Below are 13,711 nucleotides of genomic sequence, written 5' to 3'. Positions count from 1 at the left end.
TATCCCCCTTCAACAAACCAACAAACCACTCCAGGTTTAAAAATGGACCTCTCGGAATTATCAGCCCTACTTGTTTTGGCATGATAACTTTGCTGTAGGTGATTTTTTTTTTTTTCTCTTTTTTTCGTTTGCAACAGTCAGAAACTGGTTTGGTCTGATCTTACATGCCTTTCAAAGTTCTCAGTGCGGTGCCTTGCCCTAAAAGACCTGCATATGCAATCATTTTTGAGACATCCGTTACTCAAGGACACCATTTCTGAACACTGGAAAGAAACTAAGATCTTAATTCCACTTCCAAACTTAAGCCTGTGACAGGGAGTCTGCTGTCACAGTAAAAATGTTCCAAACACCTTTTGTGTGACTAATATCCCCAGTGTCTCCACTGTAGGAAAGTGTGGGTGTAAGCTATGCAAAGCTTCCTGCAAGTGGGAAAGCACAAGGAGCACATGGTGGCTAAACCAGTCTCTGTTGAGTTCAGTTAAGTGGGGTGCACTTGAGGTGTACTAAGGCCTGGATACAAAATGCAGACAGGCATGCATAAAGGCACATCTATATGATGATACCCTGGCACTACATTGACATCTGCTGGTGAGCAAACACAGTAAAGAAGTGGAATGTATTTTTAAAAAAGAAACAGAGAGAGAGCTGTTTCCCCTTCTGAGCCTTGTGTGTTCGTTTTGTGAGGAACACTTAGAAATATTAATCTCGTTTAGCCTAAAAGTGGTGGTGTGTGCAATGTTAAACAAGTCCCCTCTTGTGACAACAGGACCTCCTTATTTCCCCTCAGAGGAACTTTGACAGGAAGCTCCAGCTCCTATACCTCTTTCTCTGTTAGGATAATCCAACTTTTCTTTCAAACGCCTTTTCCTCCCAATTTCCTCCACGCTTTCAGTCAGCAAGAGCAAAAGCAGACATTCGCACTCTCTCTCACACACACACACACACACACGGGATAAAAAGGCTTTTTCTGTCCCGTGTGGCGACTGCCAGGCTTGTGCTGATGATGACTACTGGAATCTGTGCTGATCCCATGCCAAGCACGGGCACCCGAAGACTGCCCAAAGCCACAGGAACCACCAGCAGCCCTGCTGCCGCTCTCCTCCCTCCTTTCATCCCCCGTTTCCTTCCCTCCCCATCCTCAGCAGCACCACCAACACTGCTCCACAATCCCTGTTTCCTGGGATGGAGCTGCGAGCGTGTGGCTACTTCAAAACGTTCACATCGGAGTCCCACATTCCTCGAGCCAAAAGCTTATATGTCAGGGCTGTTGGTCTTACAGCGTACCATGGGAAAATGACTCCTATCTAAAGCAGGTTACAAAAGAGAGAACCGAATCTTTACATTTTACTTTTTCTGCATTTCCGGGTTTTGTTTTGTTTTTGCAACATAATATGTAGAAACTAAACTAACCCTTTTTATAATTTCTGTTTTCTAGGCCGCTGTTTAGAGGAAACTCGGATGTTGATCAGCTTGGAAAGATTTTTGAGTAAGTAATGACTACTCTTGTTTTCCATTTCTCCTCAGGCTCGGTTATATTTTCTTTCAACTCAGTGGAATTTTGGAAGATTCAGTCAAACCTTTGCCTAAACATTAAGGGCAGAACATGCACTCATCTACTGTTTTTCTAATTAATGAAAAACCCATCAGATGAACCCACACTGCTTTTCTGGGGTGCATGTATTCGTGCCCCCCCAGTCTTTACCAACACTCATGGATAATCCTTAAAAATGCTCTGAACTGGAATTAAGTGGTGAATGCTTCCCATTGCCGATGATGAAGACACTGATGATCTGTATGATTCCACAGTGTTGTTGGGGTACCCTCGGCAGAAGACTGGCCCCAGGAAGTAGCCCTGCCACAGAGTGCCTTCACACCCCGGCCCCCGAAACCATTAGAAGACCTAGTTCCAGACATGGACGAGCAGGGACGGGCCTTGTTAATGGTTTGTAGTGTAACTCTCATGTGTGTCCCCAAAAGATTGCATGGAAAATGTTTTTAAAGCTGTCACTTGCGCATCACTGTCACCTTTATGGCATCGTGCACATTTATTTATGTGCCAAAGCGCTACGAGGAGCTAAGCTAACAAAACAACTTCTGTCAGTAACCTTGACGACCTTGTACCATTTTGTTTTTTTTTTAATATACATTTTATATCTTCTAACTCCTTGTTTTTTTCTGAACATGGAGCCTGAAATCCTCATGTGTGGAAAATAAATGCATGAAGCAAAGCGCTTACTTCACCATCGAGCAGATTTATACCCAACTTGTAGTTCGGCTTGTTTATAAAAGCACAAATATAATCGATCATTCATCAGGATTATTGCATTTTGGAGCATCGATTTTGATTTTAAAAACAGCGTGGGAACCGAGCTGCACGCAATATTTTATTCAACCTAGAAATGTAAACAAGCATCTATACTTGGTGGTCTCTCATTATCTTCTTTTCCTCTCCCTCCCCGCAGCAATTCTTCACCTTCAACCCGTCCAGGAGAATATCGGCCTTCACTGCGCTGAGTCACCCCTACTTTCAAAGCGTGGACAGCCACAGCAGAAGTGTGTACGCAGCCCAGCCCATCCCCAGCAACAAGTCCACGATGGAGGAGAGGAGTGCCTGAAAGTCCTCTTTTTTTCCCCTTTAACCCCCCCCCCACGTTCCCCTGGCTATAAGTAGTATTTACCGTAGCGTTCCTAAAAAGTTTGTCATGTTTTATTTCAGCGTTAAATCAAAGTACATTAAAGTTTTTTTGGCACTGATTACCAAAAAAAGGTTTCCCTTTCAACAAATCCACTCAAATCAAGTAAAAACAAAACAGCTGGTTACAGGAGAGCTCACCATCTCAAGAAAATATTTAAGAGTCCAGAAAAGGCATCAGTGTTTGAGTACTGCAGCTTTTCTCCATCATGATGACGCCACACTGTGATGAGGTTTACATTGTGAATTTCAAAATCTATCCTTTGCTTCATTGATCTCTCTCCTCAAGGCCTCAGTGGCCTCCTGCAAAGATGCGTCACCACCAACCTATAGCACTTAGTTATTGGTCAGAAAGCTTTAATTGAGGGCGATTGCCGAGCTGTGTTTTAATGTTTGCCCTAAGTGCCAAATACAGGCTGACAAGTAATGAGATTTTCCAGCTGTTGGGCCCTGCAGGCGTGATCTTAACTAAACAACAGCACATCTGGGTCTCCATCAGCAGCGCTCAGCCACATTAGTTCAATTCAGTTTTATTTATTCCGGAAAGATAAAGGCCAAATCACAACAGCAGTCACCTGGAGATACTTTATTTTGAAAGGTAGAGACCCTTGATACCAGAAACCTGATAAGCAATGAGTTGTATGAGCTGATGCAAAGTGTGACACGGTTTAGAGCGGTAACATTCGCACTCCTTAATAGGTAGCTTCGTTAAATGTTCTGTCTTTATGGCTTTTTTTCTGATAATCAGTGTCAAAAAAAGCATCATTAATGTTGGTTTTACGTTACATATAAAACGAAGCCTAAAACAGACTGCAGTGGGCAAATACTTTCCCCCTGGGGCGTATAAAACGCTCTGGGGAGCAGGGAGCGGGTGAAGATGGCGTCAAACGGATGGCACCAAATGCCCCCCAGAACCCTGCACACACAAGCTGTCATCCTTCCACGAACTGATGGATTGTAAATGCTGCTTTCAGGATGTGAAATGTTGTGTAACAATGCAAAGTGACCCAATCCTCATATGGATTTGGAGTTGGGACTGTAGAGTCCGAAGAGCGGAAACCTCCTTATGCCCAGTGTTTATCCTTATCAATGGAAAAAAAAAAAAAGACTCTGGACTGCAGGAGAGAGAGATAGAGGACCAGACCAGAGCCTGGATGGATCTCACCTGCCTCTTTATTTTTGTTGTCTTGTTTGTTTGTTTTTATAAATAGCTTGCTTACTGCTGGTGTGTGCAGTGAGAAGACGAACGTTTCACACGCACATTTATTGTCCCCACTGCCGCTGACATAAGCACGCTCATGTACCCGTGTACTCACTCAGACATTGTTAGGCATCACAAACCAGCCACCCACTGCCATGTCCATTATCATTCCAGTTTTACCTATAATAATGGTGCCACCTTGTGGAAGTGTAGAGTAACTGCAGACCAGTAGCGGGATTCTAATGGTTTCTGCACACATTGAGGAACTCGTAACGGGGCTGATATCGGTGCTGAGACAATGAGACATCTTGGAGTTGTTCCTACCACTTACATAGACTTTGACTTTTTAATGACTTTTAGCTGTACCATCGTGAACTCTTTGTTTTATAATTATTGTGAAATCCAATTATTTCTTTCCAAATCATACCGTAATGCACAGACAGATCTGCAGGAAGTGTCAAAGAGAGACCCACAAGCACTATTCATTCAACATGGTAGAATTTTTGGCACACTTTTGTGTCACTAATATTCTGTATTTAATTTTAATTTTATTGACGAGTCTTATATACTTGTAACTTGATTTTTTTTTTTTTTTAATGCTGGGGTATACAGTGTTCTTACACCAGTGATGCCAACTCGTTAAAGGATTGTAGAGTCCGTGTAAGAATAGTTTGACGTTGTAAGGAATGTATAAAGGAAAAGCATTGGTACTGTACAGTAAATTGTGCTAGTTCTAAAGTACAAGCTGTAACAATAGAAACCTTTTGATATGTGCGTTTGTCAGCACATAGACATGTCGTTAAAACGGATAGACGTAGAGTAGCGAGGGTCTGCAGAATGTTGCATGGCAAGAGGTGTTTCTTTGTTTTCTGTTTTATTTGCGTGGGGTGGGTTGTTCCGATGGATTTCTTTTACCATGTGTTGAGAACTACTACGGATTTTCCAGTAGTTTTGATGACGATGTGATGCACAATATTTTGTGTACAGTTTCTGCTTTATTTTACCTTGGCGTGCCGTTCTATCCAAGTTAAGTTTTGACCCGCGAGGTAAAAGCAAGTTTTTCCAGAGTTGTATTTTTGTATTTAGTAGTTCTTGCAGAACAGTAACTTTGTAACACTGGTTTTTGTTTTTGGGTTTCGTAACAGGTAGTGCTTTTAGCACACAGACACAGACACACACAGACTCAATCTCTGACTTTCTCAGGTTCTCTCCACGGACGTCCGAAACCTTTCGGGCACAGTTTGCACATCTCTGGGTTACTGAATGACTACAATACAACTTCTTCAGGTTCTCTGTCAAGCTGTCTAAGGATCGTATCATTGATCACAATCTACTGTCTTTACTATTTATCAAATATATGTTACTGTAGTTCTTACTGTCTGAAGATAACTGCCTGTATAAACTGTTCTTGCCACAAACTAATGGCCAGGTGGCAAACATGACAGAAATACATGTCTGCTTAACACTGTGTGATTTATTCTTTTTTTTTTCTATTTGATAACGACTCATTTCTGGTGTAAGTGGCATCTACAATGCAATGAAAGCTACAAATGCGTTAGACACGGAGGTTTACATTTAAAATATTGACTGCTTTAATCTCATTACAGTTAATACAGTCACTGTGTGCTTTCTTATGATTTAACCGATCTGTAATGCTCTTCAGTCTCATAACAACTGAACTCCACTGCTGAACTCTAAGCAGTGTCACTATTTTTGAACGTCGCTTCATCCATCACTCAGATTGGCATTATACTTGTGTATGAATGCATCGGTGTCTTATTATTATGTTGCACCAGCTGAATAAAAAGCAGCTTTTTATTAATGTTGTTTGGACTTATTTATCAGGGTTGGAGTAAATACAGAGGGATAATGCTCGTGAGGCATACATGAAGAAATGGGAAAGAGGCGATTAGTGAGCAGGAGTGTGGCTTCATGCTGAGAAAGAGCGCTACGAATCTGTTTGCTTTCAGTGCTGATGGAGAAGGTCAGGAAATGCACGGACTTTGTGGGACTAGAGAAAGTACTGAAACAACAGAATACATGTTCAGGTTCACTTCTCGACCTCACCGATCTGTTTGATATCCCAGCTGGAGAAGAAGAGTCAGATGAGGCTGAAGTTTTCGTTCATCAAAGCTTTATTACCAATGCGTGTTGGGAGATCACACTACATGCAGCCACAGCAAGCACCAAGTGGATCTGAGGAGCAATTCCTCAATCTGTTCATTATAAAGGCTCTGGGCGCTCCCTTAAGGGACTTGCCCTATATTTATCTAGTAGTCCCACAAGCATCTTGCAACCTTTAAATCACATGATTAGACACGGGGGTTACAGGTGAGCCCACCCTACGCCCACTACAGTCAGCAAACCGAGTCATACAAAGAATACGTTGTTTCCTTATCAATGACATTCAAGGCCACACCCCCTAACGTTCACATAGAAAGGTACACTCCCCAACTGTTCCTTTGTAGTTTCCTGCTTTCTATTCTTCTTTACAACCTACTCCTTATCTCTGCATATCATAGGGGAACTGAAACATGCCACCTGCTTTAATACTTTCTCACAATGTGTATGAATGAGAGGGAAACAGGTGTAACAGTGAAACAGCAAAGAGCAGAGATAGTGAGGGTAGATGAGTTTAAATGCCTGGGGTCAACCATGCGAAGCAACAGGCAGTGCACAAGAGAGGCGAAAAAGGGGTTAGGCAGGGAGGAGATTGTCGTAGGGATCATTTGTGACAGAAGAATAACCTCAAGAGTAAAGAGAAGGTTTACAAGATGATAATGAAACCTGCTATGATGTATGAGTGACAAAAAGACGGGAGGTGGAGATGAAGATGTCAACCTGGTAGTGAGCAGAGTGGACATGATTAAAAATTAGTATATCAGACGGACAGCTCAGGTTCAGCAGTTAGAGTTAGAGAGGCGAGGCTGAGATGGTTTGGACCTGTACAGTAGAGGCATAGTGGATATAGTGGACAAAGGATGTTGAAGATGGAGCTGCAAGGCAAGAAGAAAAAAGGAAGACATGCAGAGAGTTGGTGTGACAGAGGAGGATGCTTGCGATAGGGTGAGATGGGGGAAAGAGGATCAGCTATGGTGACCTCTAAACGGAGCGGCCAGAAGAAGAAGTAAAATAAAAGTATTAGTAATAGCATTAATTTCTGGCTTATTTCGCAATGTCGCACAACACTACTTGGATTCTGACACAAAATCCTACTCTTTTCCAGAAGGGGGCAGTAGTGTAGTATTTGCGACGGCAGCCGCCTATTGTGCAGCCGAAGAAGAAGAATCAGTCGAGCTTTTATCAACTCGAAGTGGCTACGTAAATGTTAGCAAGGTGACACAAATGGTTGTTCTTTCTTTTGGATATTGTTCCCCATTGCTGACTCGACATGGGCAAGAGAGACAATCGAGTGGTGAGTGGTGCCGCATAATTTGATTAAAATTATTTGCATATATACCGCGTGACATTTAGTAAACAAGATAAAAATAAACGGGCTAGCGCTGCAGTTAGCATTGGTTAGCTTACGTACGTGTCCACTAGGTATTGTGATGCTAGGCCTGCTGTGTACGGTGGTTAGTTTAGCCGCGCATATACACACTTAGCTTGGAAATGCAACAGTGTAGATTGGTTTCTTTAGGCTTTCAAACAGCTTGATCGACGCAAAGCTAACGTTAGCTTAGTGCATCAGAAGGTAATCCTAAATTTGGGAGTAGTTCAGGTTTTTAGGCGAACTGCCTTGACCGTCGTTGATTGGCAGAAAATACAGCAACTACTTGTTTACTGATTACTACTGTAATTTGTGCACTCCAGTCCCTGTTTTAAATGTTGTTTAAATGCGCTGTGCCTGCTAATGTTAATGTTGGTGTTACTTTTGAGCGTTTTCCAAGTGTCTCCCCCTTTAATGTTAGCCAATGATATTATCGCCTCGGGGAGGCTCCAGGTACACATAAATCTTACACAGTAGCAGAGTCCTGCTGTAAACCCCATGCCCAGGCTCTGTTTGCCCTGTTTCACAGCTATTTTAGCGATCCAGCATGTAGTACTGGTGAATTGCAATGCATTATGCCATATTTTAAGTGTCCCTCTATTAGAAGGATGGAAATGAATGCTTTTGTCTGTGTTTCAGGCTTACATTAACCCCATTGCTGCTGCACGAGCCAGGGGGCCGGTACAGGGCTCTGGGCCAACCATTCAGGATTATTTAAGCAGACCTCGACCAACATGGTAAGTAAAGGGCAGATTTGCAGCTTAGTGGTGTAAAGTGGTGTCCTCACTTTATCATCACCACAAGAACATTTTTGGTGTACTATTAAAGAGCCAAAGGAGTCAAGGTGCACATATCTGGCAGCACAATCTTTGTTAAGGGGTTATAATAAATTCAAAACTCTAAAGCGTATGAACAGTATTAAGTAAATAAAGCTATTAGTGATTCCTAAATAAGAATACTAACCTCACCTTTAACTAGAATAATTCAGTCTTTCCCAAAAGGTGACACTTTTGGAATTAAATCCGTTTTTAAAAAATTATTTATTGTGTTTATCAGGGAGGAGCTAAAGGAACAGCTGGAGAAGAAGAAAAAGGGCTCTCGAGCCCTGGCTGACTTTGAGGACAAAATGAACGAGGTACGTTTGCATTATATACAGAGTATTTGAACAGGCATGAACTGGGCTGTTAATCAACAGTTTTCCTCTGGAGTTAGCTTACTTTTAATACTCCATGGCGGCCTTACTTGTCTATAAGTTAAAAAGACAAATGAAATCTTAAAGTTATTTAATTTGTGGGTGGCACAGGGGTGCACTTGTTCAAACATCCTGTTCAGCTGGAGCCTTTCTGTGCCTCCTGGTACTCTGGCTTCCTCCCACAGTCCAAAGATGTGTTTGTTTGGTTAGTTGGTTATTATTAATTGGCTGTTTATGTACAAGTGTGAGAATGTTTGATACAATGGACTCGGAGCACATATTTTACCTTCTTAGGGGAAATCTGTGTTTGCAATGGAAACGTGCCCGTACTGTGAGAGCTTGAGAGTTTTTTTTTATTTATTTTATTGTGTACAGCATCTGAAGCGTCATCACTGTTTCTCACTGTAGCCACATTGTAATTCATATTAGATGAGAATATTGCACCTTATTGAAACAGTTACCGGATAAACACCACATACTATTTTGGTAACATTGTTTCTTGCTTTTTAAGAGATGGAGGAAAGAACTCGCCAAAAACAGAGAGAAAATGTTAGGCGGAAGTGAAAAGGACAAGGAGGAGAAGAAAGACAAAAAAGAGGTATGATATGAATCCTGTATCAGATTCATGAAGTATTATTTTTATTTCTCACCTTTACTCACTTTTTGTTTCTCTGTGCTTCGTTTGCTTGGCATTTGTGTTTAGAAAAAGAAGAAGGAGAAGAAGAAATCCAGCAGGGTGAGGAGAGACCTCCAGTATTTTGATTAACAGCTGTGCCGTGTTACTGATACATACACACAGAGTGCATGTTTTCTAAACTCGTCTCTTATTCAAGCCTGTAAATGCAGTTTGTTTTTTCAAACAATCGAATAACCTCATATCTAATGAACCCTGCTTCCACTGTGTTTTGGTCAAGCATTCTTCATCTTCCTCCTCCTCATCGAGTTCTGATTCCTCCAGCAGCTCCTCCTCAGAGTCAGATGACGAGGTAAGGTCCTTTTACGATTCATTTTACATCTCATGTAGGGCTGCACGATTTTGCATAAAATGAGAATCACGATTTATTTATTTTTGCTTAGATCACGATTCTCTCACGATTTTCTTTTCCAATATAAATATTTATTGCACTTATTAACTGCACATCAACTTCGTAACAGTTGAGACTGAACATAAAAACAACAAATGTCTCACATTTTGTCGTTGCTGCAAAATGTTGTACTGCTTGTAATTCCGCCTCCACCGTTGCTCGACACTGTGTGTATAGAGCAGGTAGTGCAACATTTGAAAAGTAGTTACGTGACGGCACTGTGTAGCGTTTGTCTAGGGTGTTGATCATTTTCCTAAATCCCTTGTTTTGCTCAGTGTTGATGGGAGCCATATATTTAGCCAGGTGATAAGTAATAGCCTCCGTAATTTCTTTGTGCCTGCGGGAGTTCGACGGGTATAGGGAAGCGCTGTATAAGCTTCCTGTTATTGTTGTTTGGGGTGGTTGACCGGGACGGATTTTCTCCTGTCACTTTCTTGGCCTTTGCAGCTTCATCATCTCTCACATGCTCTCCGTTGTTTTTTCCCTGCCAGCTGGCTTCTGTATCACGTGGTATAAGGCTCCGCCCTTGTCATTTGTTGAGCAGGAAGAGTAAGCGCTTGTTTTCATGCAGATTATGTCCCGGATCAAAATGCGGTACAATTGTCATCTTTCTTTTTTTTTCTTATTCCTTTTTTAAATTTTTTTTTTATTTTTTAAACCGTTGTCATTTGGAAATGAGATCGCACATAAGTATGAATTGAGATCGCGATTTTCTAATGATTAATTGTGCAGCCCTAATCTCATGTGCTTTATTTGAACCTAATCTAGTGTAACACAATACAGCTGCACGGCATGTAGCATTAAACGGGTTTGGGTTGGGACATTTCTGGAGTCTGCTGGATGACAGTTTACTATCAAAACTAACTCGCGATGCAAGTTTTTTGGCTTGAGCAGTCAACCCGTGTGCCACAAGGCTGTTGACTTCATATGCTGTATGTCTTTTCCCTGCCTTCTCTCACCTTAATAGAAAGGTAAAAAGCCCCCAAAAGTAAAAAAAAAAAAAAAAAAACAAGAAAAAAACTGTACATTATAGAGAGATCAGATTTATAAAGACTTTAATGGATCTTAGAAGGATTCCTGCTTTACTTCACATACAGTAAAACCCTGATTGCAGTTTTTGTTTGCACGTGCAGGATGAAAAGAAGACTGTAAAGAAGAAGCGGAAGAGAAAGAAGTCGTCATCCAGAAGAGCATCGGACAGCTCAGAGGATGAGTCAGATGCTGAAAGCAAGGTTTTTCTTTCTAATGCTGCATGTAGTTGTAGTCGATTCATTGCAGTTTTATAGAAATGGACTGTGGTGGTAATTTTTTGTCCTTTTTTTCTTTTTCCAAGAAGAAAAGGAAAAGAATAAAGGAAGAAGGTGACAGAGATAAGGTAATTTACTTTTATTCCGTTATTCACTTATCTGTCATTTTGATGGTGACACTTGATTTAAAATGCATTCCTCTGGCTTTTTTCTTCCCGAAACAACTTAAATAAATAAATCTTGTGTCCATCAGGATGAAAAGAGCCGTAGAGGAAAGAGGAAGGCTGAGAGAAGTTATAAAGGCTCATCATCAGAGTCGTCTGCTGACTCTGATGATGATGAGGCAGTAAGTATTATTTCTGTCTCTATCACACATTTCTGCAGTCATTATTTTTTTATTGCTAATGTATCCATCGCCTCACTTAACAAATAGACTTGAAGTAGTTGAGCGTTACTCTTTGTTCATCCTTTGTTCCTCTTTTGCTTATTTGGTCCTCTCGGCTTTTAAATGTAATAGCTCCTCACTGTAATTGCTCCCCTGATAATTTTTTTTTTTTTTGGTCAGAGCTGAGTCGATCTTATTCTCAGGTCAGATATTTATGGCAGTCTGTCTTCACTGCTGTTTGCACACGAACGGATTGTTTGTGCAGACCAAGGCTTTTTATAGCTGATTAAAACTGAACTTAAAATTAGATCAGAAAAAATGTTTTGGTAAAATAAAATCAGAAAACTAGATGTCTTAGGGGAAAAATTGAAACTAACAGAAATAATCTTATAAAAATAAAAAGCTAATTGGCAAATACAAACCTGTAGTGGCTCTGGTCCAGATGTCACCTGAGTTTTTCAGAGGGCTTCTGTTGTAATCACAAAGGGGTCGGTTACTCATTAGTGATCCTCCTGTTTTGCACATAAAAGAAGCCTCCAACCAAAATACTTGAATAAATCACATGTTTGTTTCTGTCTGCTGACTTTTTGAGCACTATTTATTTAGATGTTATTTTCTTATTTAAGCATTCACCCTGAGATGCACATGTAGACATCGGATAGAAATACGAACCACTTTGATTTATGTCTTGAATTGTTACCTTTTCATTCTGATAGTTATCTGGACAAAGCCTTAGTTACTTTAATCATTCAAGCAGTCAAACTGAACCATTTTTCATGTTATTCAATGGAGCCTTTTACATTTCAGCCCTGTCAGATTGAGGCCGTTCGCTGGTGTCCCTCTTTAAACCTCGTACTTGGATACAGTAGCGATACAGAACAAAAGTCAAATCGGTTTCATTTTTCCTAAAATGTTTATGCAACCAGATGTTCAAGCTCTCGTGTCTCTTTACTGTAGGGGGAAGTCAATCTTTGTGTCAAGTTTCTTTATCCGATTAAATGGTGTTCTTAGCCAAGCCAGCTTCATTTATAAAGCACTTTTAAAAATAGCAACTGCTGAACATAGGAGTAAAACAGCCTTAAGAATTTAAATAAGTAAATAAATATATTCAAATTACAAAACACAAGATGCAATAAATAAAATAAATAAATAAATGATAATCTCAAACTGGGTCACATGCCCATCTTTAACTAACCAGTGATCTGTACTGCATGTATTGTATTTAATAATTCAGAAGAGGGATAAAGGAGTCATGAAGACTTATGTTTGACAACATCTTTAATCCTGGATTGACCACACAGCTGTTACAGCTGTTGCAAAATTTCCACTATTGTGAAATATTAGGGGAATTGTTTTTCCTTTCTTTTTTTAAATTCTTCGTCACCTTTCAACTTTCTACTCCTGCAGGTTGAAGCCAAGAAAAAAAAGAGAAGCAGCGAGGAAAAGGAGAAATTCACAGTGAGACATTTTACTTCATTTCCTATTTCAAGACAGTCCGCAAACAAGATTTTGTGGGCGGAGCAGTAGATCTTTGTACATCGTTCAAAAGACGAATCAGTCGCTAAAATGCAGAAGTTTTTTTTTTTCCAGGATAAATCCAAGAAGAAGAGGAAAAGGAAGCACAAAAAACATGGCAGAAAAAAGAAAAAGAAGACGGCGTCTCAGTCGGACTCGGACCTCGACTGAAAACATGTCTTCCATTTTTCTGACAGCTCAAAAGTAGAGTCATGTTTGCCTTTGACTACCAAAAACTACTCGCATCCAATTTTTGGGGATTTCCACCTATACAGGGGAAGCAGCAGGCCTAAATGCTCGGCTTCTATGTGTGAAGTGAAAATTGGGAAGAAAGTGCTGGTCCCTCTAAGTGGAAACAAATAGTGCATATCTTTTTTGTTTTGTTTTACCACCATGATTTTTCTGCATTATTGGTCTGAAGTTCACTCAAAGACAGGACTGAACTCCCCCCCCCCCCCCAAATCTCTTTCTGGAGATTTGAGTGTGCCTGGCACTCCCCACCGCCTTCAGAACGCTAGCCCTCTAGGAGTTAGCCTCTGTGCTTCATACCTGACATCTTTCATTGCTACACGAGGCTGTTGATGCTAGTGCCTGCGTGATGCATGTAGACGTGATGACCAGATGTCTCGCCAGCTTCATATTGAAGTTGGCCATTGTTGTAAGAAATGAGCTGCACAGTCATACAGTAATACAAGGGATAATTGTTTTTGTTAGATGAGTTGTTACGCTGCAGTGTAGTTGTACAAACAATGGAGTTCAATAATAAAGTATTGTTTTAACCTTTGCTGCTGTTATGTAGTTACAACACTGAGGCCAGAAAGTGTTGTTTGCAGGTCTCCAGGTTGCTGGACCCAGTTCTCCATTCTGTTTCTGAAACCAGAAAAAGAAACACAAATATGTAAGC

General features: G+C 40.8%; 2 protein-coding genes across 3 annotated transcripts in view; both read left to right on the top strand.

Moving 5' to 3' along the window:
* The window catches only part of cdk6 (cyclin dependent kinase 6), a 39,060-nt gene extending 33,353 nt beyond the window's left edge, over positions 1-5,707 (top strand). The window contains exons 6-8 of the mRNA XM_085395104.1: positions 1,436-1,486; positions 1,807-1,942; positions 2,463-5,707. Coding sequence (XP_085251230.1) covers positions 1,436-1,486; positions 1,807-1,942; positions 2,463-2,615 — 340 coding nt within the window. The 3' untranslated portion in view covers positions 2,616-5,707. The remainder of the gene's footprint in view (positions 1-1,435; positions 1,487-1,806; positions 1,943-2,462) is intronic.
* Positions 5,708-7,178: 1,471 nt separating this feature from the next.
* fam133b (family with sequence similarity 133 member B) lies at positions 7,179-13,591 on the top strand. 2 transcript variants are annotated; one of them, XM_085396868.1, is made up of 11 exons: positions 7,179-7,308; positions 8,023-8,120; positions 8,440-8,518; positions 9,087-9,173; positions 9,279-9,311; positions 9,490-9,561; positions 10,794-10,892; positions 10,997-11,035; positions 11,161-11,253; positions 12,700-12,750; positions 12,883-13,591. In XM_085396868.1, the coding sequence occupies exons 1-11, from the start codon at positions 7,285-7,287 to the stop codon at positions 12,976-12,978; spliced, it is 771 nt and encodes a 256-aa protein (XP_085252994.1). In that variant the 5' UTR covers positions 7,179-7,284; the 3' UTR covers positions 12,979-13,591. The 2 variants fall into 2 exon arrangements, with proteins under 2 accessions (XP_085252994.1, XP_085252993.1); XM_085396867.1 differs by having other exon boundaries at positions 10,994-11,035.
* The last annotated feature ends 120 nt before the right edge of the window (positions 13,592-13,711 follow it).

Source organism: Rhamphochromis longiceps, linkage group LG22 (assembly GCF_057381845.1).
Source record: "Rhamphochromis longiceps isolate RC_006_pf linkage group LG22, R_longiceps_female_GT1.1, whole genome shotgun sequence".
In the NCBI taxonomy this organism is placed as follows: domain Eukaryota; kingdom Metazoa; phylum Chordata; class Actinopteri; order Cichliformes; family Cichlidae; genus Rhamphochromis; species Rhamphochromis longiceps.
The sequence above is the reverse complement of the archived record's forward strand: the minus strand, read 5'-3'. Positions and strand labels throughout refer to the sequence as shown.

Bases quoted from the DNA above. Each gene is read 5' to 3' on its own strand.
- fam133b (XM_085396867.1), top strand. From the start codon at position 7,285: ATGGGCAAGAGAGACAATCGAGTG. The intron at 9,174-9,278 runs GTATGATATGAA...ATTTGTGTTTAG, and splicing joins AGAAGAAAGACAAAAAAGAG to AAAAAGAAGAAGGAGAAGAA. The intron at 9,312-9,489 runs GTGAGGAGAGAC...GTTTTGGTCAAG, and splicing joins AGAAGAAGAAATCCAGCAGG to CATTCTTCATCTTCCTCCTC.